This window comes from Cherax quadricarinatus, chromosome 6 (genome assembly GCF_038502225.1).
Source record: "Cherax quadricarinatus isolate ZL_2023a chromosome 6, ASM3850222v1, whole genome shotgun sequence".
NCBI classification, from domain to species: domain Eukaryota; kingdom Metazoa; phylum Arthropoda; class Malacostraca; order Decapoda; family Parastacidae; genus Cherax; species Cherax quadricarinatus.
This window is the reverse complement of record NC_091297.1, coordinates 36,106,908-36,130,955: the sequence shown is the minus strand read 5'-3', so window position 1 is coordinate 36,130,955 and position 24,048 is coordinate 36,106,908. Positions and strand designations below refer to the sequence as shown.

General features: G+C 39.6%; 1 protein-coding gene across 2 annotated transcripts in view; it reads right to left on the bottom strand.

The window, feature by feature from the left end:
• Nucleotides 1–24,048, bottom strand: part of Ranbp21 (exportin-5-like protein Ranbp21) — a 197,710-nt gene that overhangs the window by 40,040 nt on the left and 133,622 nt on the right. The window contains exons 11-12 of one of the 2 annotated variants that reach the window (XM_070081343.1): nt 17,179–17,364; nt 9,327–10,280 (exon numbers count right to left, since the gene is read on the bottom strand). In XM_070081343.1, the coding sequence (XP_069937444.1) occupies nt 9,327–10,280; nt 17,179–17,364 (1,140 nt within the window). The remainder of the gene's footprint in view (nt 1–9,326; nt 10,281–17,178; nt 17,365–24,048) is intronic. The other variant, XM_070081345.1, reaches the window with a different exon arrangement.

Sequence of the window (24,048 nt, the reverse complement as noted above, 5' to 3'; positions counted from 1 at the left end):
TTCTTTGCCTCCACAGATAACGTTTTTTTGTCTCCACATATACCTCAACGCACCACTCACCTTTTTTTCTTCATCACTTCTATGATTAACCTCATCCTTCATAAATCCATCCGCTGACACGTCAACTCCAAAATATCTGAAAACATTCACTTCTTCCATGCTCCTCCTCTCCAATTTGATATCCAATTTTTCTTTATCTAAATCATTTGATACCCTCATCACCTTACTCTTTTCTATGTTCACTTTCAACTTTCTACCTTTACACACTCTTCCAAATTCATCCACTAACCTTTGCAATTTTTCTTTAGAATCTCCCATAAGCACAGTATCATCAGCAAAAAGTAACTCCGTCCATTCCCATTTTGTATTTGATTCCCCATAATTTAATCCCACCCCTCACCCAAACACCCTAGCATTTACTTCTTTTACAACCCCATCCATAAATATATTAAACAACGATGGTGACATTACACATCCCTGTCTAAGACCTACTTTTACTGGGAAGTAGTCTCCCTCTTTTCTACGCACCCTAACCTGAGCCTCACTATCCTCATAAAAACTCTTTACAGCATTTAGTAACTCACTACCTATTCCATATACTTGCAACATCTGCCACATTGCTCCCCTATCCACTCTATCATAAGCCTTTTCTAAATCCATAAATGCAATGAAAATTTCCCTACCTTTATCTAAATACTGTTCACATGTATGCTTCAATGTAAACACTTGATCTACACATCCCCTACCCACTCTAAAACCTCTTTGTTGATCCACAATCCTACATTCTGTCTTATCTCTAATTCTTTCAATAATAACTCTACCGTACACTTGTCCTGGTATACTCAATAAACTAATTCCTCTATAATTTTTACAATCTCTTTTGTCCCCCTTCCCTTTATATAAAGAAACTATACATGCTCTCTACCAATCCCAAGGTACCTTCCCCTCTTTCATACATTTATTAAACAAAAATACCAACCACTCTAACACTATATCCCTCCCTGTTTTTAACATTTCTCTCATGATCCCATCAGTTCCAGATGCTTTACCCCCTTTCATTCTACATAATGCCTCACACACCTTCCCCACACTCACGTCCTGCTCTTCTTCAGTCCTAAAACTTGATATACCTTCCTGGCTAATGCATGAAATTACTGCCTCCCTTTCTTCATCAACATTTAAAAGTTCCTCAAAATATTCCCGCCATCTACACAATACTTCCATCTCCCATCTTCTAACTCCCCTACTCTATTTTTAACTGACAAATCCATTCGTTCCCTAGGCTTTCTTAACCTGTTTAACTCCAATTTTTTTCTTATTTTCATTAAAATTTCTTGACAGTGCCTCTCCCACTCCATCATCTGCTCTCCACACTCTCTCACCACTCTCTTTTCCTTTCTTTTACTCTCCATATACTCTGCTCTTCTTATAACACTTCTGCTTTGTAAAAACCTCTCATAAGCTACCTTTTTTTCTTTTGTAACACCCTTTACTACATCATTCCACCAATCACTCCTCTTTCCTCCTGCACCCACCCCCCTATAACCACAAACTTCTACCCCACATTCTAATATTGCATTTTTAAAACTATTCCAACCCTCTTCAACCCCCCCCCCCCCCCCACTACTCATACTTGCATTAGCCCACCTTTCTGCCAACAGCTGCTTATATCTCACCCCAACTTCCTCCTCCCTTAGTTTATACACTGTCACCTCTCTCTTACATGTTGTTGCCATTTTCCTCTTGTCCCATCTACTTCTTACTCTAACTGTAGCTACAACTAAATAATGATTTGATACATCAGTTGCCCCTCTATAAACATGTACATCCTGAAGCCTACCCATCAACCTTTTATCCACCAATACATAATCTAACAAACTACTTTCGTTACGTGCTATATCATACCTTGTATATTTATTTATCCTCTTTTTCATAAAATATGTATTACCTATTACCAAACCTCTTTCTACACATAGCTCAATTAAAGGATCTCCATTTTCATTTACCCCTGGCATCCCAAATTTACCTAATACAGTGGACCCCCGCATAGCGAACGCCTTGCATAGCGAACAATCCGCATAGCGAACGCTTTGTTCGCTAAAATTTTGCCCCGCATAGTGGACAAAAACCCGCTCAGCGACCTTCGTCCGAGACGCGTCCAATGTGCGCCCTCAGCCAGCCTCACATGTGCCGCCCGTCCCATTGTTTACCAGCCAGCCTCCGCGGTAACATTCAAGCATACACTCGGAATATTTCATATTATTACAGTGTTTTCGGTGCTGTTTGTGGAAAATAAGTGACCATGGGCCCCAAGAAAGCTTCTAGTGCCAACCCTACACCTCAAAGGGTAAGAATACCCATTGAAATGAAGAAAGAGATCATTGATAAGTATGAAAGTGGAGTACGTATCACCGACCTGGTCAGGTTGTACAAGAAACCAAAATCAACCATCGCTTCTATTGTGGGCAAGAAAACGGCAATCAAGGAAGCTGTTGTTGCCAAAGGTTTAACTGTGTTTTCGAAACAAAGATCGCAAGTGATGGAAGATGTTGAGAGACTCTTATTGGTGTGGATAAATGAAAAACAGCTAGCAGGAGATAGCGTCTCTCAAGCGATCATATGTGAAAAGGCTAGGAAGTTGCATGACGATTTAATTAAAAAAATGCCTGCAACTAGTGATGATGTGAGTGAATTTAAGGCCAGCAAAGGTTGGTTTGAGAGATTTAAGAAGCGTAGTGGCATCCATAGTGTGATACGGCATGGTGAGGCTGCCAGTTCGGACCACAAAGCGGCTGAAAAATATGTGCATGAATTCAAGGAGTACATAGAAACTGAAGGACTGGAACCTGAACAAGTGTTTAATTGTGATGAAACAGGCCTGTTCTGGAAGAAAATGCCAAGCAGGACCTACATTACTCAGGAGGAAAAGGCACTCCCAGGACATAAGCCTATGAAAGACAGGCTTACTTTGTTGATGTGTGCCAATGCTAGTGGTGATTGCAAAGTTAAGCCTTTATTAGTGTATCACTCTGAAACTCCCAGAGCGTTCAGGCAAAAGAATGTCCTCAAGGATAATTTGTGTGTGCTGTGGAGGGCAAACAGTAAGGCATGGGTCACTAGGGAATTTTTCTATAACTGGTTACACCATGCATTTGCCCCCAATGTGAAAGATTACCTAACTGAAAAGAAATTAGACCTTAAGTGCCTCCTGGTGTTAGACAATGCCCCTGGTCATCCTACAGACGTGGCAGAGCGACTTTATGGGGACATGAGCTTCATTAAGGTGAAGTTTTTGCCTCCTAATACCACTCCTCTCCTGCAGCCCATGGACCAGCAGGTCATTTCCAACTTCAAGAAACTGTACACAAAAGCTCTGTTTCAAAAGTGCTTTGAAGTGACCACAGACACTCGATTGACTCTAAAAGAGTTTTGGAAGGATCACTTTAATATCCTCAATTGTGTAAACCTTATAGGTAAGGCTTGGGAGGGAGTGACTAAGAGAACCTTGAACTCTGCTTGGAAGAAACTGTGGCCAGAATGTGTAGACAAAAGGGATTTTGAAGGGTTTGAGGCTAACCCTGAGAGGAGTAGTATACCAGTTGAGGAATCAATTGTGGAATTGGGGAAGTCCTTGGGGTTGGAGGTTAGTGGGGAGGATGTGGAAGAGTTGGTGGAGGAGGACAATGAAGAACTAACCACTGATGAGCTGATAGATCAACTTCAAGAGCAAGAGGCCAGACCTGGGGAAACTGGTTCAAAGGAGGGGAGAGAGAAATTGAAGGAATTGCCTACTTCAAAGATTAAGGAAATGTGTGCAAAATGGCTTGAAGTGCAAACCTTTTTTGATGAAAATCACCCTCACACAGCTATTGCAAGCCGTGCTGGTGACTGTTACAATGACACTGTTGTGAACCACTTTAGACAAATCATAAAGGAACGAGAGGTACAGGCCACTATGGACAGATATGTTGTGCGAAAGAAGTCCAGTGACTCTGAAGCTGGTCCTAGTGGCATTAAAAGAAGAAGGGAAGTAACCCCAGAAAAGGACTTGCTACCTCAAGTCCTAATGGAAGGGGATTCCCCTTCTAAACACTAACACTCTCTCTCCCCTCCTCCCATCCCATCAATCATCACCAGATCTTCAATAAAAGTAAGTGTCATGTAATTGTGCATGCCTTTTTCAGTTTGTGTGTACTAAAATTAACATTTTTTTGTGGTAAGAAAAATTTTTTTTCATACTTTTGGGTGTCTTGCACGGATTAATTTTATTTCCATTATTTCTTATGGGGAAAATTAATTCGCATAGCGAACATTTCGCATAACGACCAGCCCTCTTGCACGGATTAAGTTCGCTATGCGGGGGTCCACTGTACTCCCTCCATAACATTTTTACCCACTTTAGCATTGAAATCCCCAACCACAAGTACTCTCTCACTTGGTTCAAAACTCCCTATGCACTCAACATTTCTCAAAATCTATCTCTCCTCTACACTTCTCTCTACTCCAGGTGCATATATGCTTACTATAACCCACTTTTCACATCCAACCTTTATTTTACTCCACATAATCCTTGAATTAATACACTTATACTCCCTTTTCTTGCCATAGTTTATCCTTCAACATTATTGCTACTCCTTTTTTAGCTCTAACTCTATTTGAAACCCTTGACTTAATCCCATTTATTTCTCTCCACTGAAACTCTCCCACCCCCTTCAGCTTTGTTTCAGTTAAAGCCAGGACATCCAGCTTCTTCTCATTCATAACATCCACAATCATCTCTTTCTCATCATTCGCACAATATCCATGCACATTCAGACATCCCACTTTGACAATTTTCTTCTTATTCTTTTTAGTAATCATTACAGGAAAAGGGATTACTTGCCCATTGTTAATGTTTTTTTTTTTATTATTAGCACACTGGCCGATTCCCACCAAGGCAGGGTGGCCCAAAAAAGAAAAACTTTCACCATCATTCACTCCATCACTGTCTTGCCAGAAGGGTGCTTTACACTACAGTTTTTAAACTGCAATATTAACACCCCTCCTTCAGAGTGCAGGCACTGTACTTCCCATCTCCAGGACTCAAGTCCGGCTTGCCGGTTTCTCTGAATTCCTTCATAAATGTTACTTTGCTCACACTCAAACAGCACGTCAAGTATTAAAAACCATTTGTCTCCATTCACTCCTATCAAACACGCTCACGCATGCCTGCGGGAAGTCCAAGCCCCTCGCACACAAAACCTCCTTTATCCCCTCCCTCCAACCTTTCCTAGGCCGACCCCTACCCCGCCTTCCTTCCACTACAGACTGATACACTCTTGAAGTCACTCTGTTTCGCTCCATTCTCTCTACATGTCCCTCATGTCTCTACATGTCCCTCCATGTCTCTACATACACCTCAACAACCCTTCCTCAGGGCTCTGGACAACAGTTTTGGTAATCCCGCACCTCCTCCTAACTTCCAAACTACGAATTCTCTGCATTATATTCACACCACACATTGCCCTTAGACATGACATCTCCACTGCCTCCAGCCTTCTCCTCGCTGCAACATTCATCACCCATGCTTCACACCCACATAAGAGTGTTGGTAAAACTATACTCTCATACATTCCCCTCTTTGCCTCCAAGGACAAAGTTCTTTGTCTCCACAGACCCCTAAGTGCACCGCTCACCCTTTTCCCCTCATCAATTCTATGATTCACCTTATCTTTCATAGATCCATCCGCTGACACGTCCACTCCCAAATATCTGAATACATTCACCTCCTCCATACTCTCTCCCTCCAATCTGATATCCAATCTTTCATCACTTAATCTTTTTGTTATCCTCATAACCTTACTCTTTCCTGTATTCACTTTTAATTTTCTTCTTTTACATACCCTACCAAATTCATCCACCAACCTCTGCAACTTATCTCAGAATCTCCCAAGAGCACAGTGTCATCAGCAAAGAGCAACTGTGTCAACTCCCACTTTATGAGTGATTCTTTATCTTTTAACTCCACGCCTCTTGCCAAGACCCTCACATTTACTTCTCTTACAACCCCATCTATAAATATATTAAACAACCACGGTGACATCACACATCCTTGTCTAAGGCCTACTTTTACTGGGAAATAATCTCCCTCTTTCCTACATACTCTAACTTGAGCCTCACTATCCTCGTAAAAACTCTTCAGTGCTTTCAGTAACCTACCTCCTATACCATACACTTGCAACATCTGCCACATTGCCCCCCTATCCACCCTGTCATATGCCTTTTCCAAATCCATAAATGCCACAAAAACCTCTTTAGCCTTATCTAAATACTGTTCACTTATATGTTTCACTGTAAACACCTGGTCCACACACCCGCTACCTTTCCTAAAGCCTCCTTGTTCATCTGCTATCCTATTCTCCATCTTACTCTTAAATCTTACAATAACAACTCTACCATACACTTTACCAGGTATACTCAACAGACTTATCCCCCTGTAATTTTTGCACTCTCTTTTGTCCCCTTTGCCTTTATACAAAGGAACTATGCATGCTCTCTGCCAATCCCTAGGTACCTTACCCTCTTCCATACATTTATTGAATAATAACACCAACCACTCCAAAACTATATCCCCACCAGCTTTTAACATTTCTATCTTTATCCCATCAATCCCAGCTGCCTTATCCCCTTTCATTTTACCTACTGCATCACGAACTTTCCCCACACTCACAACTGGCTCTTCCTCACTCCTACAAGATGTTATTCCTCCTTGCCCTATACATGAAATCACAGCTTCCCTATCTTCATCAACATTTAATTCCTCAAAATATTCCCTCCATCTTCCCAAAACCTCTAACTCTCCATTTAATAACTCTCCTCTCTTATTTTTAACTGACAAATCCATTTGTTCTCTAGGCTTCCTTAACTTGCTAATCTCACTCCAAAACTTTTTCTTATTTTCAAGAAAATTTGTTGATAACATCTCACCCACTCTCTCATTTGCTCTCTTTTTACATTGCTTCACCACTCTCTTAGCCTCTCTCTTTTTCTCCATATACTCTTCCCTCCTTGCATCACTTATACTTTGTAAAAGCTTCTCATATGCTAACTTTTTCTCCCTTACTACTCTCTTTACATCATCATTCCAGCAATTGCTCCTCTTCCCTCCAGCACCCACTTTCCTGTAACCACAAACTTCTGCTGAACACTCTAACACTACATTTTTAAACCTACCCCATACCTCTTCGACCCCATTGCCTATGCTCTGATTAGTCCATCTATCCTCCAATAGCTGTTTATATCTTACCCTAACTGCCTCCTCTTTTAGTTTATAAACCTTCACCTCTCATTTCCCTGATGCTTCTATTCTCCTTGTATCCCATCTACCTTTTACTCTCAGTATAGCTACAACTAAAAAGTGATCTGATATATCTGTGGCCCCTCTATAAACATGTACATCCTGAAGTCTACTCAACAGTCTTTTATCTACCAATACACAATCCAACAAACTACTGTCATTTCGCTCTACATCATATCTTGTATACTTATTTATCCTCTTTTTCTTAAAATATGTATTACCTATAACTAAACCCCTTTCTATACAAAGTTCAATCAAAGGGCTCCCATTATCATTTACACCTGGCACCGCAAACTTACCTACCACACCCTCTCTAAAAGTTTCTCCTACTTTAGCATTCTGGTCCCCTACCACAATTACTCTCTCATTTGGTTCAAAGGTTCCTATACATTCACTTAACATCTCCCCAAATCTCTCTCTCTCCTCTACATTCCTCTCTTCTCCAGGTGCATACACGCTTATTATGACCCACTTTTCGCATCCAACCTTTACTTTAATCCACATAATCCTTGAATTTACACATTCATATTCTCTTTCTCCTTCCATAACTGATCCTTCAACATTATTGCTACCCCTTCCTTAGCTCTAACTCTCTCAGATACTCCAGATTTAATCCCATTTATTTCCCCCCACCAAAAATCCCCTACCCCCTTCAGCTTTGTTTCGCTTAGGGCCAGGACATCCAACTTCTTTTCATTCATAACATCAGCAATCATCTGATTCTTGTCATCCGCACTACATCCACGCACATTCAAGCATCCCAGTTTTATAAAGTTTTTCTTCTTCTCTTTTTTAGTAAGTGTTTACAGGATAAGGGGTTACTAGCCCATTGCTCCCGGCATTTTAGTCGCCTCATACGACACGCATGGCTTACGGAGGAAAGATTCTTTTCCACTTCCCCATGGACAATAGAAGAAATAAAGAAGAACAAGAGCTATTTAGAAAAAGGAGAAAAACCTAGATGTATGTATATATATATATATATATATATATATATATATATATATATATATATATATATATATATATATATATATATATATATATATGCATGTTCGTGTCTGTGAAGTGTGACCAAAGTGTAAGTAGGAGTAGCAAGATATCACTGTTATCTAGCGTGTTTATGAGACAGAAAAAGACACCAGCAATCCTAACATCATGTAAAACAGCTACAGGTTTCTGTTTCACAGTCATCTGGCAGGACGGTAATACTTCCCTGGGTGGTTGCTGTCTACCAACCTATTAATTCTTATGGGAAACATTAATTTGGTTTTCGGCAATTTCGGTTGTCAGTTGACCTTCTGTTGACCACTGTATACGACATTTAATGCGCCTCAGAGTGATTATTATTGTGTTATTATTATTATCAATATTAATATGGCGTCTTCAAGACTGATAAGACACACTTAATGATTTTAATGCGTGCCTGCATGCTAGCACACTAAGTTTATTTAGATAAAGGTACACGTAAGTATAATTATCAGAGCGTACCTGGAGAGAGTTTCGGGGGTCAATGCTCCCGCGGCCCAGTCTGAGACCAGGCCTCATGGTGGATCAGGGTCTGATCAACCAGGCTGTTACTGTTGGCCACAGAGAACTGACGTATGAACTACAGCCCGGCTGGTCAGGTGCTGACTTTAGGTGCCTGTCCATTGTCTTCTTGAAGACAGCCAACGGTCTATTCTTAATCCCCCTTATGTATGATGGAAGGCAGTAGATATAAAATATGAAATAACTTTAAAACACTTGAAATTTTGGAATGTTTTCAGACATAATGGAGAGTCATGCTCAATGAGAATATAAACAAACCGGGTGGTATGCAGTGACCATATTATTATGTCAGGTGGGGGGAGACACGTAGAGAGTTTTGGTCATAGTTTTAAGTGTCCATATTAGCGGAATGCTGTAAAGTGGGGCCCTACATTATACTGTTAGCAGAATTTTGACTGAGTATAAAACAGTACAACTAAAATTAATAAAATTTCATTACCTTAGGAGAGTCAATGCAAGGATCAGCAATATTTGAAGTAAGCCCTAAAATATTGTTTTTGTCATTATCTGGCAGGTCATGGGCTTTGGCATACCCTGGTGAAACACATGCCAATGCCTCTGGATGCCAAAGATTATTGAAGAGTCGCACAAGACAGAACAGCTGATGGAGGAGCGGCATGACATGGGGTGTGGCAGGATTACGGTACACAATTGCTCCATTTTCCGAGCGTTCCAATATAAATCCCCCATGTTCTGCCCTATCAGGGTCTGAGGAAAACTCTGAACGTTTTATCACAGCTAATATCAAATTAACACAGTACATAATTTGAGCTCTGTTTTGGCCATTGACATCATTCTCACTGGGTTCTACTGGAGCCTTATCCAGTCCTACAAATGACATGAAATCTAGTGGAGAACTAAATGGCTGTTTCACATCACTCCACATCACTGAAACAGGGCTCAAAACTTTACCAATAAAAACAGTTTGTTTATCAAAGTTATGAAAGTGATTGTTAATTATCATAAGTGCTTCTTGCAAAGTTCCTTTTTCCATCTGTGAGAGTTCCTGTGGATTATGACTCAAACTATCAACAACATTATTAATAAAATCAAATGCCTCAAGGAGTATATCTGGATACCCAAGAGCAATTTTCACCATCAGAGAGCAGCCATGTCTTCTAACATTTTTCACAGCTCTACTTCTTGAATCTTTAGTTTGTCCGGGCAATGAGAAAGTTAAGGCAGAGAAGATCTTATTTAGAACATCTGGAAGTACACTGGGTACTAGTCTTATGAAGACAAATAGGCCAGAGATACAGGAAAGTAAAGTTGACAATATGAGTGGATCCGTTGTCTCATAGGATAAACAGAGACGCAACAGCTGCATGCCACTCTCTGAGTTGGGTTTGCATCCTTCACTCTTCATTACACGACTTACTACACTCTCCACAACCTGCAACAAAATATGAATGGAAGCAATAATTTTTTTTAATACTCCAACCATAATGAGAAACAACACATTAGTGCTGGAGACAAGGCACATTGCTAACAACACTGAAGAGCAGACATTGGGGCAGAGCAAGCTGTTAATGTGACAACATTTCACTGGGTAAATATTTATCAATAGACAGACTTGATCAAGTATTTTTTCTTCAGACTAGAACATAACATTGTGTGCAAGTACAGTGGCCTCTTAATCCAGTATGGTATCACTGACTTTGATGTTAAAAAAGGGAAAGCAATTATAGCAATTACAATGAAGCTAATGAAAAGGAATCATAAACATCACAAATGATAATGGCAAATCATCTATGCACTCCACAAAAAATTAGCAAAAATTGTTAATTATTCACAAGAAAGCGTTTACCAAAGTAATCTATTATCATTCTCAAATGTACTAGCTTAAAATATACAGTAGCCTTCCACTTATTCATAACCTTGATGTTAATTAAAATTTAAATGAATGAGAAAAGGAAAGTATTCATATGGCATCTTTTGATGCCAATAATAAAAATGGAAAGTCCTGTATGAAAAGCATATCTGATAAAAAATAATTATTATTTATTTTTTTGACATAATGGCTGTTTCCCACTGAGGCAGGGTGACCCAAAAAAAGAAAATGCTTTCACCATCATTCACACTATCACTGTCTTTGCAGAGGCATGCAGATACAACAGTGTAGATGTCACTCTAAACAGAAATTATTCCAAACCCCTCCTTTAACCCTTTGACTGTCGCGGCCGTATATATACGTCTTATGAGGTACCGTGTTTGACGTATATATACTCGTAAATTCTAGCGGCTTTAAATCAAGCAGGAGACAGCTGGTAGGCCCACATGTGAGAGAATGCGTCTGTGTGGTCAGTGTGCACCATATAAAAAAAATCCTGGAGCACACAGTGCATAGTGAGAAAAAAAAAAACTCTGACCGTTTTTTTTAATTAAAATGCCGACTTTGTGGTCTATTTTCGTATCGTATTTATGGTTGTATTCTCGTTTTCTTGGTCTCAATTGATAGAATGGAAAACATATTATAGAAATAGAGGTGATTTTGATTGATTTTACTATAAAAAAAACTGGAAATGGAGCTCAAAATAGAGGAAATGTTTGATTTTTGCCAATGTTCAAAAGCAAACAAATGATGTCATTGTCCAATAAATGTCCAACTAGCCATTCTAATATGCAGTCATGAATGGGTTTATGTTATTTACACAATTATTACAGTATTGCAGTAGTCTGCATAATAGTAAGTCTTCTATTTTTTGTTTGAATAAAAATTCAAAATAGAAAGCAAGAGTAATATCAGAGGGGCCTGGAGACATGACTGTTGAACAAAGAAAATGTTATTTTAGAGCCAGGAATGTCTGCATTGTTCATTCTGGACCTTATTTTGAAATTGTCATATTTTTTAATTTTTGTGAAATTGGCCAAATTGCAAATTTCTGACCACATTATTGGGTAGTTGAAATCAGTAAATGGGCAGTTTCTTGTACTCAATCGATAGAAAAAATGGAGTTCTAAAGAAATAGCTATGAGTTTGGTCGACTGGAACAACAGAATTAGCCGAAAATAGGGCTCAAAGTGGGCGAAATCGCCAATTTGTAAATATCGCTGAGGTCGCTAACTTCGCGAGAGCATAATTCCATCAGTTTTCCATCAAATTTCGTTTTTATGGTGTCATTACAATAGGGAAAAGATTCTCTATCATTTCATAAGAAAAAATAATTTTTTTTTTTTAAATTTCACGACACCAGGAGACACCTCAGGATTGGGGGTTGCGACAGTCAAGGGGTTAAAGTGAAAGCACTGTACTTCCCACCTCCAGGACTCAAGTTTAACTAACCAGTTTCCCCAAATCCCTTCATAAAATATTACCCTGCTCACACTCCAACAGCTCATCAAGTCCCATAAACCATTCGTCTCAACTCATTCCTATCTAACATGCCTGCTGTATGTCCAAGCCACTTCAACAAAAAACCTCTTTTACCCCTCTCCTCCATCCTTTCCTAGGACAATCCCTGCCTCTCCTTCCCTCTACTACAGATCTACACACCCTCCAAGTAATCCTATTTTACTCCATTCTCTCTAAATGACCAAACCACTTCAAGAATCTCACCTTAGTCCTCTGAAAAATACTTATAGTAACTCCACACCTCCTCCTAAATTCCACACTGTGAATTCTATGCATAATATTTACGTCACACATTGCCCTTAGAAACCATACCCCCGGCCGGGATTGAACCCGCGGTCATAGAGTCTCAAAACTCCAGCCTGTCACATTGCCCTTAGACACAACATCTCCATTGCCTCCAGTCTTCTTCTCACTGAAGCATTTACAACACATGCTTTACACCCTTATAAGAGTGTTGGTACCACTATACTCTCATACATTCCCTTCTTTGTCTCCATGGATAACATTCTTTGTCTCCACAAATACCTCAATACACTACCCACCTTGTTTTCTTCATCAATTTAATGATTTACCTCATCCTTCATAAACCCAGCCACCAACAAGTCTACTCCCAAATATGAGAACATATTCATTTCTTTCATACTACCTCCATTCTATCTGATATCCAATTTTTCTTTACCTAACTTGTTTGATACTTTCATCACTTTACTCATATCTATGTTTACTTTCAACTTTCTTCCTTTATACACTCTCCCAAACTCGTCCACTAACCTTTGCAACTTCTCTTCAGAATCTCCCGAAAGCACAGTGAAAATAATTATATATACTGCTAATCAGTACTATGTAAAGTTTTCTTTGGCCCAAATGACATGAATGAAGCACCTTTAGTTTTTCATAAAGTTTATCAACTTTTCAGAAGATATCTGACCACTCTTCCATGTTCCCAGGTTGTACTGCTTGCATTTGTTGACTACTTTAGCTTTTTGGCAGAAATATCTAGAATTATTTTTTAAAATATTACAGCATATTTTGAAATTCATGTCCCAAAATACTAATACCAGAGCTGGAGGAACTCCTAAGTAGAAAAAGATTTGCCTACATAATTCAATAAAACAACTATCTAAATCAGGGCCCAAATACAATATTATCTATTACTAGATTAATAGACCACTGACTCAGTTGGACCAGTGCTCCCCCTGGTATCATGCCAGACATAGTAAACAAGATATTTTTCAGAAGGCAACACTGCCAATAATTAGCAGTAGTCTTCAGGAGTATCCATAAATCTTCTTTTTCTTTCAACAAACCAGCCATATCCCACCAAGGCAGGGTGGCCCAAAAAGAAAAATGAAAGCTTTGCTTTTAAATTTAGTAATTTATACAGGAGAAGGGGTTACTAGCCCCTTGCTCCCAGCATTTTAGTCGCCTCTTACAATACACATGGCTTACGGAGGAAGAATTCTGTTCCACTTCCCCATGGAGATAAGGGGAAATAAACAAGAACAAGAACTAGAAAGAAAATAGAGGAAAACCCAGAGGAGTGCATATATATATGCTTGTACATGTATGTGTAGTGTGACCTAAGTGTAAGTACAAGTAGCAAGACGTACCTGAAATCTTGCGTGTTTATGAGACAGAAAAACGGGCACCAACAATCCTACCATCATGTAAAACAATTACAGGGTTTCATTTTACACTAACTTGGCAGGATGGTAGTACCTCCCTGAGTGGTTGCTGTCTACCAACCTACTACTACCCAGAAGTACCCATAAATATGTTATAAAAATCTCCTTTCTTTCAACACACCGGCCGTATCCCACCGAGGCAGGGTGCCCCAAAAGGAAAAACGAAAGTTACTCCTTTTACATTTAGTAATATATACAGGAGAAGGGGTTACTAGCCCCTTGCTCCTGGCATTTTAGTCACCTCTTACAACACGCACGGCTTATGGAGGAAGAATTCTGTTCCACTTCCCCATTGAGGTAAGAGGAAATAAACAAGAACAAGAACTAGTAAGGAAATAGAAGAAAACCCGGAGGGGTATGTGTATATATATGCTTGTACATGTATGTGTAGTGTGACCTAAGTGTAAGTAGAAGTAGCAAGATGTACCTGTAATCTTGCATGTATATGAGACAGAAAAAAAAGACACCAGAAAAATGAAAGCTTTGCTTTTAAATTTAGTAATTTATACAGGAGAAGGGGTTACTAGCCCCTTGCTCCCAGCATTTTAGTCGCCTCTTACAATACACATGGCTTACGGAGGAAGAATTCTGTTCCACTTCCCCATGGAGATAAGGGGAAATAAACAAGAACAAGAACTAGAAAGAAAATAGAGGAAAACCCAGAGGAAGAATTCTGTTCCACTTCCCCATTGAGGTAAGAGGAAATAAACAAGAACAAGAACTAGTAAGGAAATAGAAGAAAACCCGGAGGGGTATGTGTATATATATGCTTGTACATGTATGTGTAGTGTGACCTAAGTGTAAGTAGAAGTAGCAAGATGTACCTGTAATCTTGCATGTATATGAGACAGAAAAAAAAGACACCAGCAATCCTACCATCATGTAAAACAATTACAGGCTTTCTTTTTACACTCACTTGGCAGGACGGTAGTACCTCCCTGGGTGGTTGCTGTCTACCAACCTACTACTACCTAGAAGTATCCATAAATGTTATAAAAATCATCTAGCCTAATTCCCACTAAATCAAAATAGAAAAAAACAAGCCATAGACCTAGTACAGAGGAGCCTCTATCAACTGAGAAACAGGAAGATGAGAAGCAGGAACAATGCCCCCATATTATGGGGTCAGGGCACCTGCAGACAGAACTGAGCAACTTGCAAAACTCAAGCATCAAACAAGGACAGTTTTGGTTGTCAAATATAGCAGTGTATGACACTAAACAAGGTGGCACCTTGTCAAACACTTGTTCAACAGAAAATATGCTGGCAACAATATGCAACTAATGAAAGATAAACCCCAGGGATTCCACCAGGCCCCTACAGCCCTCTATCTGAAAGTAGTTGCCTGGGGATTCTAGGGGTCAAGGGAACCAGCAACTGCAATTTATATTGTGCCAACAATCACCTGGCTTGAGAAACTGTGCCAACTATGTTAGCAGGAAAACATGCTGCCTTCTTTCAACATATACTTTATTTATTTATTTCTCGGAGAAGCACTTAACTCGTAGGGATCGTACAGCACCTTGGGGGATGGAAAAGATAGAGTAGCACAGATTCCTTGGATCAAGAGCCCCTCAACAGCATCAAGACTGAAGGTTTTTTCCTTTCAATATCCAATAGGTGTGATATAGTGCACTCATAATTAAGCCTATATAAATGACAGTTTAATTTTCTATGACTTGATATTCTCATCACTTATTCTAAAATGCTTGAAGTCTGAATGTAACATACAGTGGAACCTCAAAAATCGAACTGCTCCCAACACACCAATTATGTAAGTGTATTTTTGTAAGTGCTTTTATAAGTGTATTTTTGAGGGTCTGAAATGGACAAATCTAATTTACATTATTCCTGATGGGAATAAATTCATTCGGTAAAGGCACTCGAACAGTCTTCTGGACCGAAGAAAGTTCGATATTTGAGGTTCCACTGTACTTACATATAGTAGGTAAGCAGTAGTAGTAATACCAGCACCAGCAGTAATGTGCAATATTATGCTTAATCCTTTCAGGGTCAGGACCCCTGCTCTCAAACTTGCTTTCAGGGTCACAAAATTTAAAAAAACAAAATAAATGAAAAAAAAAGTGACATGTGACATCATTTGTGCACTCTGGAATATCGGCAAAAATCGAACCTTTCAGCTATTTTGAGGACAATTTCAGGTTCCTTTCAGTTCTTTAATATATCTTCCATTCTCTTAAACTAATCAAAATAACCTCTATTTCTGAAATATATCTTTCATTCTATCAAATGAGACCAAGAAACAGAAAATGTACCCATAAAACCCCATACAGAAATACGCCGCAAAGTAGCAGTCTTAAACCAAAAACATGGTCGCACTTTCTCATTTTATATACTGTATGCTGCAGGATTTTTTTTTATATGGTGCACATGGTGCACACTCACCGCACAGATCCATTCTCTCAAATCTAGGCCCAAATTCACTGCTCACAGCTTATTCAAATGAGTTGAGCTCATGGAGTAATACTATGGGACTGACACTGGCTTCAAAGCTGTTATATAATGGAACCGACACCGAAAGAATTAAAATCACTGTTTTGGGGGCGACTCATGAGAGGTAAACATAGTATCAATGGCATAAACCCGACTGCCAATATGCAGGACGCTCACAGTGACATCATGTGCATACTCCCATCAATGGCACTGGCTCATAGATGGACAATAGCATTTCTAGCCCAAAGTAAGAGAAAAGGCCTGTAACATCACAAGTAATGAACAAGGATTTTTCCCACACTAAGCACTTGAAGGACCTATATTTGTGTACAAACCATCCCAGTCAGGTGAAGAATGGTCAGGGCAAGGCAAATGGCCCCCCAAAAAAACCCTGTGAGCTGCAAATATTAAATAGCCAATCTAGACAGGTATCTTAGATCAGAAAGGACTGCCACAAATCTTGATGACAGCAGCATGGCCACCAGGGGCTTGATAAAATAAAGTATCCATGGAGAAGAGGTAGGCCTTTATGTTTAAAGTACTGTTCAGAGCATGTTTGACAATTAGGCCTTTGAGCTTTGAGAGGGATTCCCAGCTGATGTTGATCACAACAAATGAGCACTGACATGTGCAGAGGTTAAGAGAGGGTATACTAGATGAATGAGATATGACATATTCAAAGAGGTTCCTCCAGGGTTCCAATCACAGAATACAGAACTTTTATTGAGTGAGAGACAGCAAGAGTGCAAACATTAAAAAATTATATTACTGAATATGTAACATATTTACAGTAAAATTACCTGAGACAGGGCATCCCACTCCAGGTATGCTGGAGAAAAGAGATTACAAAGCTGATTCTCAGAAATGCTTCCAGTGTCAGTAGCCTTTTTAACATGACTAGTGAGCCACTCCTCCACATACGAATACATAGTCTCAGGTGCCAGCAGTGAAGCATTCTTAATTGTTTCTAATGTCTCCGAACGAACCTGTAAATGTGTAATAAAACATTATAGTACTAGAATCATTATTTGAAGTAAAAAGAGTAACATGAGAAAAGATACCATATTTTCTAGCATATAAGGAATGTTTTTTCCCCAAAATATGTTTAGGAAAATCACCCCAGGTCTTATATGCTCAAGGTCATGAAAAAGGGGTAGGCTTTGGGATATTGTCAAGTGGTAGCTTCAGTGCTGCAGTACCAGTAAACTAAACTTCAACTGCTCCTTCTCCAAGATAACTGTTTCCCAGATTATGTACTTTAAGATTTTTAACTATTATAAATAACAGTTTACACATTATTGATAGGTAATAAGCAAATTAGTTTCAGTGGTTACACATGATTACAAAGCTGCTATCTGTAAAGAATAAGCAGTCATGTTTCTTTAGGTAGCTGGTGGTGGTGGAGCAGACAACAGGCTGTGTAAGATCCAACCTCTTTCAGCTAAGCTGTGCACATAAGCAGCCAGCCACTGCCTATCATTTTGAAGCGAGTACTACTGAATTTTTCACTTTTCCCAGAATATGCCTGCCAAAACTGATGTCTTATATACATGCCTGTGCATCTTTTATGTTGGAAAATAAGGTAGTTAAATTTAAAGAATGGTAGACTCACTCAAAAGTAAATTTTGTATTTCTTAATACATCAATAACTGAAATATACATGAAACTTAGCACTTCATTACAAGAGGGTTTTCACATCAGCACAAAAAAACAGTAAGGTTGTGCTCATGTGTTAAAAATGGTACAATAAATCAATTTCAATTAGGAAGTTACAGAGAAAATTCACATGGCTGATGGGATTTCCCAGATGGGCAGAGTGGGAGCATCAAGGCCTTAACCCTTCAGATTTTCCCCATAGACAGAAATATTCCAAAGCCCAAACTAGACACAAGAAATTGTTAAAAATGAAGTTTCAGACTTGGGAGCAGGTGGCTCCCAATCACTTGTGAGTTGGAATAGTCACTCTTTAGACTTATTTTCAACAATTCATAAACAGAAAACTATGATGCTTTGATTTCATGTATAGGGCAAGGAGGAATAACATCTTGTAGGAGGAAGAGCCAGTTGTGAGTGTGAGGAAGTTAGTGAGGCAGTGGGTAGAATGAAATGGGTAAGGCAGCTGGGATTGATGGGTTAAAGATAGAAATGTTAAAAGCACGAGGGGATATAAGTTTTGGAGTGGATGGTGCTATTATTTAATAAATGTATGGAAGAGGGTAATGTACCTAGAGATTGAGAGAGAGCATGCATAGTTCTTTTGTATCAAGACAAAGGGGATAAATGAGAGTGAAAAAATTACAGGGGAATAAGTCTGTTGATACTGTGCTTATGGGAGATTCTAAAGAAAAACTGCAAAGATTAGTGGACGACTTTGGGACTGTGTGTAAAGGAAGAAAGTTGAAAGTGAACATAGAAAAGAGTAAGGTGATAAGGGTATCAAATGATTTAGATACAGAAAAATTGGATACAAAATTGGGGAGGAGGAGAATGGAAGAAGTGAATGTTTTCAGATATTTGGGAGTTGACGTTTTGGCGGATGGATTTATGAAGGATGAGGTTAATCGTAGAATTGATGAAGGAAAAAAGGCAAATGGTGCGTTGAGGTATATGTGGAGACAAAAAACGTTATCTATGGAGGCAAAGAAGGGAATGTATGAAAGTATAGTAGTACCAACACTTTTATATGGGTGAGAAGCTTGGGTTGTAAATGCTGCAGCGAGGAGGTGGTTGGAGGCAGTGGAGATGTCCTGTCTAAGGGCAATGTGTGGTGTATATATTATGCAGAAAATTTGGAGTGTGGAAATTAGGAGAAGGTGTGGAGTTAATAAAAGCATTAGTCAGAGGGCTGAAGAGGGGTTGTTGAGGTGGTTTGGTCATTTAGAGAGAATGGATGAAAGTAGAGTGACATGGAGAGCGCATAAATCTGTAGGGGAAGGAAGGCGGGGTAGGGGTCGTCCTCAAAAAGGCTGGAGGGAGGAGGTAAAGGAGGTTTTGTGGGCGAGGGGCTTGGACTTCCAGCAAGCATGCGTGAGCGTGTTAGATAGGAGTGAATGGAGACGAATGGTATTTGGGACCTGATGAGCTGCTGGAGTGTGAGCAAGGTAATATTTAGTGAAAGGATTCAGGGAAACCGGTTATTTTTATATAGCCGGACTTGAGTCCTGGAAATGGGAAGTACAATGCCTGCACTTTAAAGGAGGGGTTTGGGATATTTGCAGTTTGGAGGGATATGTTGTGTATCTTTATACGTATATGCTTCTAAACTGTTGTATTCTGAGCACCTCTGCAAAAGCAGCGATTATGCATGAGTGAGGTGAAATGTTGAATGATGATGAAAGTATTTTCTTTTTGGGGATTTCCTTTCTTTTTGAGTCACCCTGCCTCGGTGGGAGATGGCCAACTTGAAAAAAAAAAAATCTGTTGAGTATACCTGGTAAAGTGTATGGTAGAGTTATTATTGAAAGAATTAAAAGTAAGACAGAGAGTAGGATAGCAGCTCAACAAGGAGGCTTTAGGAAAGGTAGGGGGTGTGTAGACCAAGTGTTTACAGTGAAACATATAGGTGAACAATATTTACAGGAGGGTAAAGAGGTTTTTGTGGCATTTATGGATTTAGAAAAGGCATATGACAGGGTGGATAGCGGGGGCAATGTGGCAGATGTTGCAGGTGTATGGTATAAAAGGTAGGTTACTGAAAGCAGTGAAGAGTTTTTACAAGGATAGTGAGGCTCAGGTTAGAGTATGTAGGAGAGAGGGAGATTATTTCCCAGTAAAAGTAGGCCTTAGACAAGAATGTGTGATGTCACCCTGGTTGTTCAATATATTTACAGATGAGGTTGTAGGAGAAGTGAATGCTAGGGTCTTAGCAAGAGGTGTGGAGTTAAAAGATAAAGAATCAAACACAAAGAGGGAGTTGTCACAGTTGCTCTTTGCTGACGACACGGTGCTTTTGGGAGATTCTGAAGAAAAGTTGCAGAGGCTGGTGGATGAATTTGGTAGGGTATGTAAAAGAAGAAAATTAAAAGTGAATATAGGAAAGAGTAAGGTTATGAGGATAACAAAAAGATTAAGTGACAAAAGACTGGATATCAGATTGGAGGGAGAGAGTATGGAGGAGGTGGATGTATTCAGATATTTAGGAGTGGACGTGTCAGCGGATGGGTCTATGAAGATGAGGTGAATCACAGAACTGATGAGGGAAAAAGGGTGAGTGGTGCACTTAGGAATCTGTGGAGACAAAGAACTTTGTCTGTGGAAGCAAAAAGGGGAATGAATGTATGGGAGTATGGTTGTACTACCAACACCCTTGTATGGGTGTGAAGCATAGGTGATGAATGTTGCAACAAGGAGAAGGCTGTAGGCAGATGAGATGTCATGTCTGAGGGCAATGTGTGGTGTGAATATAATGCAGAGAATTTGTAGTTCGGAAATTAGGAGGTGTGGGATTACCAAAACTATTATCCAGAGGGCTGAGGAGGGGTTGTTGAGGTGGTTCGGACAGGCATAGAGAATGGAACAAAACCGAATTACTCGAGAATGTATAAATCTGTAGTGGAGGGAAGGCAGGGTACGGATCGGCCTAGGAATTGTTGCAGAGAGGGGGTAAGGAGGTTTTGTGTGCAAGGGGCTTGGACTTCCAGCAAGATTGCATGAGCGTATTTGATAGGAGTGAATGGAGACAAATGGATTTTTAATACTTGACATGCTGTTGGAGTGTGAGCAAAGTAACATTTATGAAGGGATTCAGGGAAACCAGCAGGCCGGACTTGAGTCCTGGAGATGGGAAGTACAGTGTCTACACTCTGAAGGAGGGGTGTTAATGTTGCAGTTTTATAACTCTAGTGTAAAGCACCCCTCTGACAAGACAGTGATGGAGTGAATGATGATGAAAGTTTTTTCTTTTTCGGGCCACCCTGCCTTGGTGGGAATCGGCCGATGTGTTAATAAAAATAATAATAATAATAATCTTTCGTTTTTCATTCTGTTTGGGCCACCCTGCCTCACCCTTAAATGGTCCAAACGGTCCAAACATATGTATACGTTCTTACGCCTAGAGCCCCAAATGTATATATACGTTTTATTTTTCCTGCCTTCAAATTTGGCATGATTGGCCTGAGATGCCTTGTCAGCATAGAATGGGTCCTAACACTCAGTGTGTGGTATTAAAAAAATCTGGGACCACTTAGTACCTTGTGGGAGCGCCAGTTAAGTTGAGTGCCAGCTAGAGCAAACAGTGCGGTAAACACCGAGGATTTACTGATGTAATGTCATGTTAACACTCCTCTTTTAAGAGGAAAGTGATGTTAACCCCAAGTTTAGGGTCTGTCTATCTCTATCTTTCTCTGACTATCTGTCTATCTCTGTCTGTCTATCTCTGTCAGTCTAGCTCTGTCTGTCTATCTCTATCACTGTCTCTGTCTACCTCTATCTGTGTCTATCTCTGTCTATCTGTCTCTGTCTCTATCTGTCTTTGTCTATCTGTCTCTGTCTCTATCTGTCTTTGTCTATCTGTCTCTGTATCTCTTTCAATCTGTCTCTCTCTTTCTATCTGTCTGTCTATCTCTGTCTCACAGGTACACATAAATACAAGTATACATAGTGTAAATTACCTAGGATAACCCAAAATATCCAGACAAAGAGCTATACTCTGCTTGAAGACATGAGTAAAGGTGATGAGGCAGTCTTGTGGCTCTCTCTGAGACAGAGAGCTAGATGGATAGACAGATAGACAGTGAGCTTGACAGACAGACAAATAGGCAGACAGACATGTACCAGCGAAAACAAAGTGAGGGTAATGCTCAACAAATATCACCTCTAATCTTTTCTTATCTGCTGCACCCTCCCCCACCCTCGCATATGCTCATCAAAAGTCAGCTCTTATCAGATGTTATCTCATCTTATCATGTCACTGTCAGGGGTGGACTTTGTTTTTCATGCTTCAAGGGAACTTATTATTACCTATTATTATTATTTATTACATATTACACGTATTCTTCTCCTCCTTCTCCTTCTCCCCCTCCTCCTTCTCCTTCTCCCCCTCCTCCTTCTCTTCCTCCTTCTCCTCTTCCTCCTTCTCCTCCTCCTCCTTCTCCTCCTCCTCCTTCTCCCCCTCCTCCTTCTCCCCTTCCTCCTTCTCCCCCTCCTCCTCCTCCTCCTCCTCCATCTCCTCCTCCTCCTCCTTCTCCTCTTCCTCCTCCTCCTCTTCATCTTTCTCCTCCTCCTCCTCCTCCTCCTTCTCCTTCTTCTCCTTCTCCTCCTCCTTCTCCTTTTCCTCCTCCTCCTCCTCCTCATTGTTATTATATACTTCCACATATCCAAAACATTGCTGGGACATATAAATACTTTGTATATTCCAAGACAACAGTAAATGACCAAGGCAGGTGTAAATGTCCACCTGTCAGTGTGTTTGTGACAATTTGAGTACAATTTCAGTACCTAATACTAGTGTCAGAACAAAGATTGATTATAAAATGACAAGAACTACAGGTCCTCCATCACAAATCCGGCATCACTGGGCCCTGTACTGTGCCGGATTACCGAGTTTGCCGAATTACAGAGTGGTTAGGTTAGAATACACTTAATAAAATTAACTGTCTTCCCTTACACAGTTCATTGAACATAGGCAAAAATCGAACATTTCCGCTACTTTGAGCTCAATTTCAAGGTACTTTTCGTCATGAAAGCAATCTAAATCATGTCTATTTCTATAATATATCTTCCATTCTATCAAATGAGTCCAAAAAATGAGAATACAACCATAAAAACCATACGAAAATATACTGCAAAGAGGCGGCTAATGGCTGAGAAGTTAACTCCCTTATTTATCGTCCATCTTTTTTATTTTTGCTGTACGTTATGAAGCATCTTTCCATCATACATTGCCCAAGTTTCAATGAGATAGCCCAACCAACAACCGAGAAAAAAAAATATTTACCAAAAATCATATATGGCAATCCCAAGCCATGTACTGGAAATAAGTCACTTTGTCTGACTTTTCTGGGTTATCCTAGGTTCTCTATACATACACTGCTATGTATGATAATCTATGTACAGCAGGGCCCCGCTTTACGGCGTTTCACTTTACGGCATTCCGCTAATACGGTCATTTCAAATTATGACCAAAACTCGCTATACGGCTCCCCCCACCTGACTTTCTAATACGGTCACCGCGCCCCACCTTGTTTGTTTACATTCTTCGTGAGCTCAGTAAGCACTAAGTCTCTCCATTTTGTCTGGAAACTCCAAAATTTCAAATGTTTTTAAAAGTTATTTCATATTTTATATATACTCTGATAATTATACTTATGTATACCTGTACTTAAATAAACTTACATACTGTGCTGGCATGCAGGTACACATTAAAATCAGTAAGAGTGTCTTATGTCTCCAGACGTCATGTTAGTAATGATAATAACGATCATCGAGTCTCATTTAAATGTCGTATATTACGTTAAATACACATTTTCATTAATCCATCTATGATATTTTTTCAAAATTATATAATAAACATGATACATAACATAAAAAGATGATAAATACACCCCACAATAGAATAAATAAACATAAATATGAGATGTGGTAGCAGACGACTTGCACAAGTGACGCCATATTAGAAATGCTAATAATAATAATAATAATAATCACCGAGTCTCATTAAATGTTGTATATTA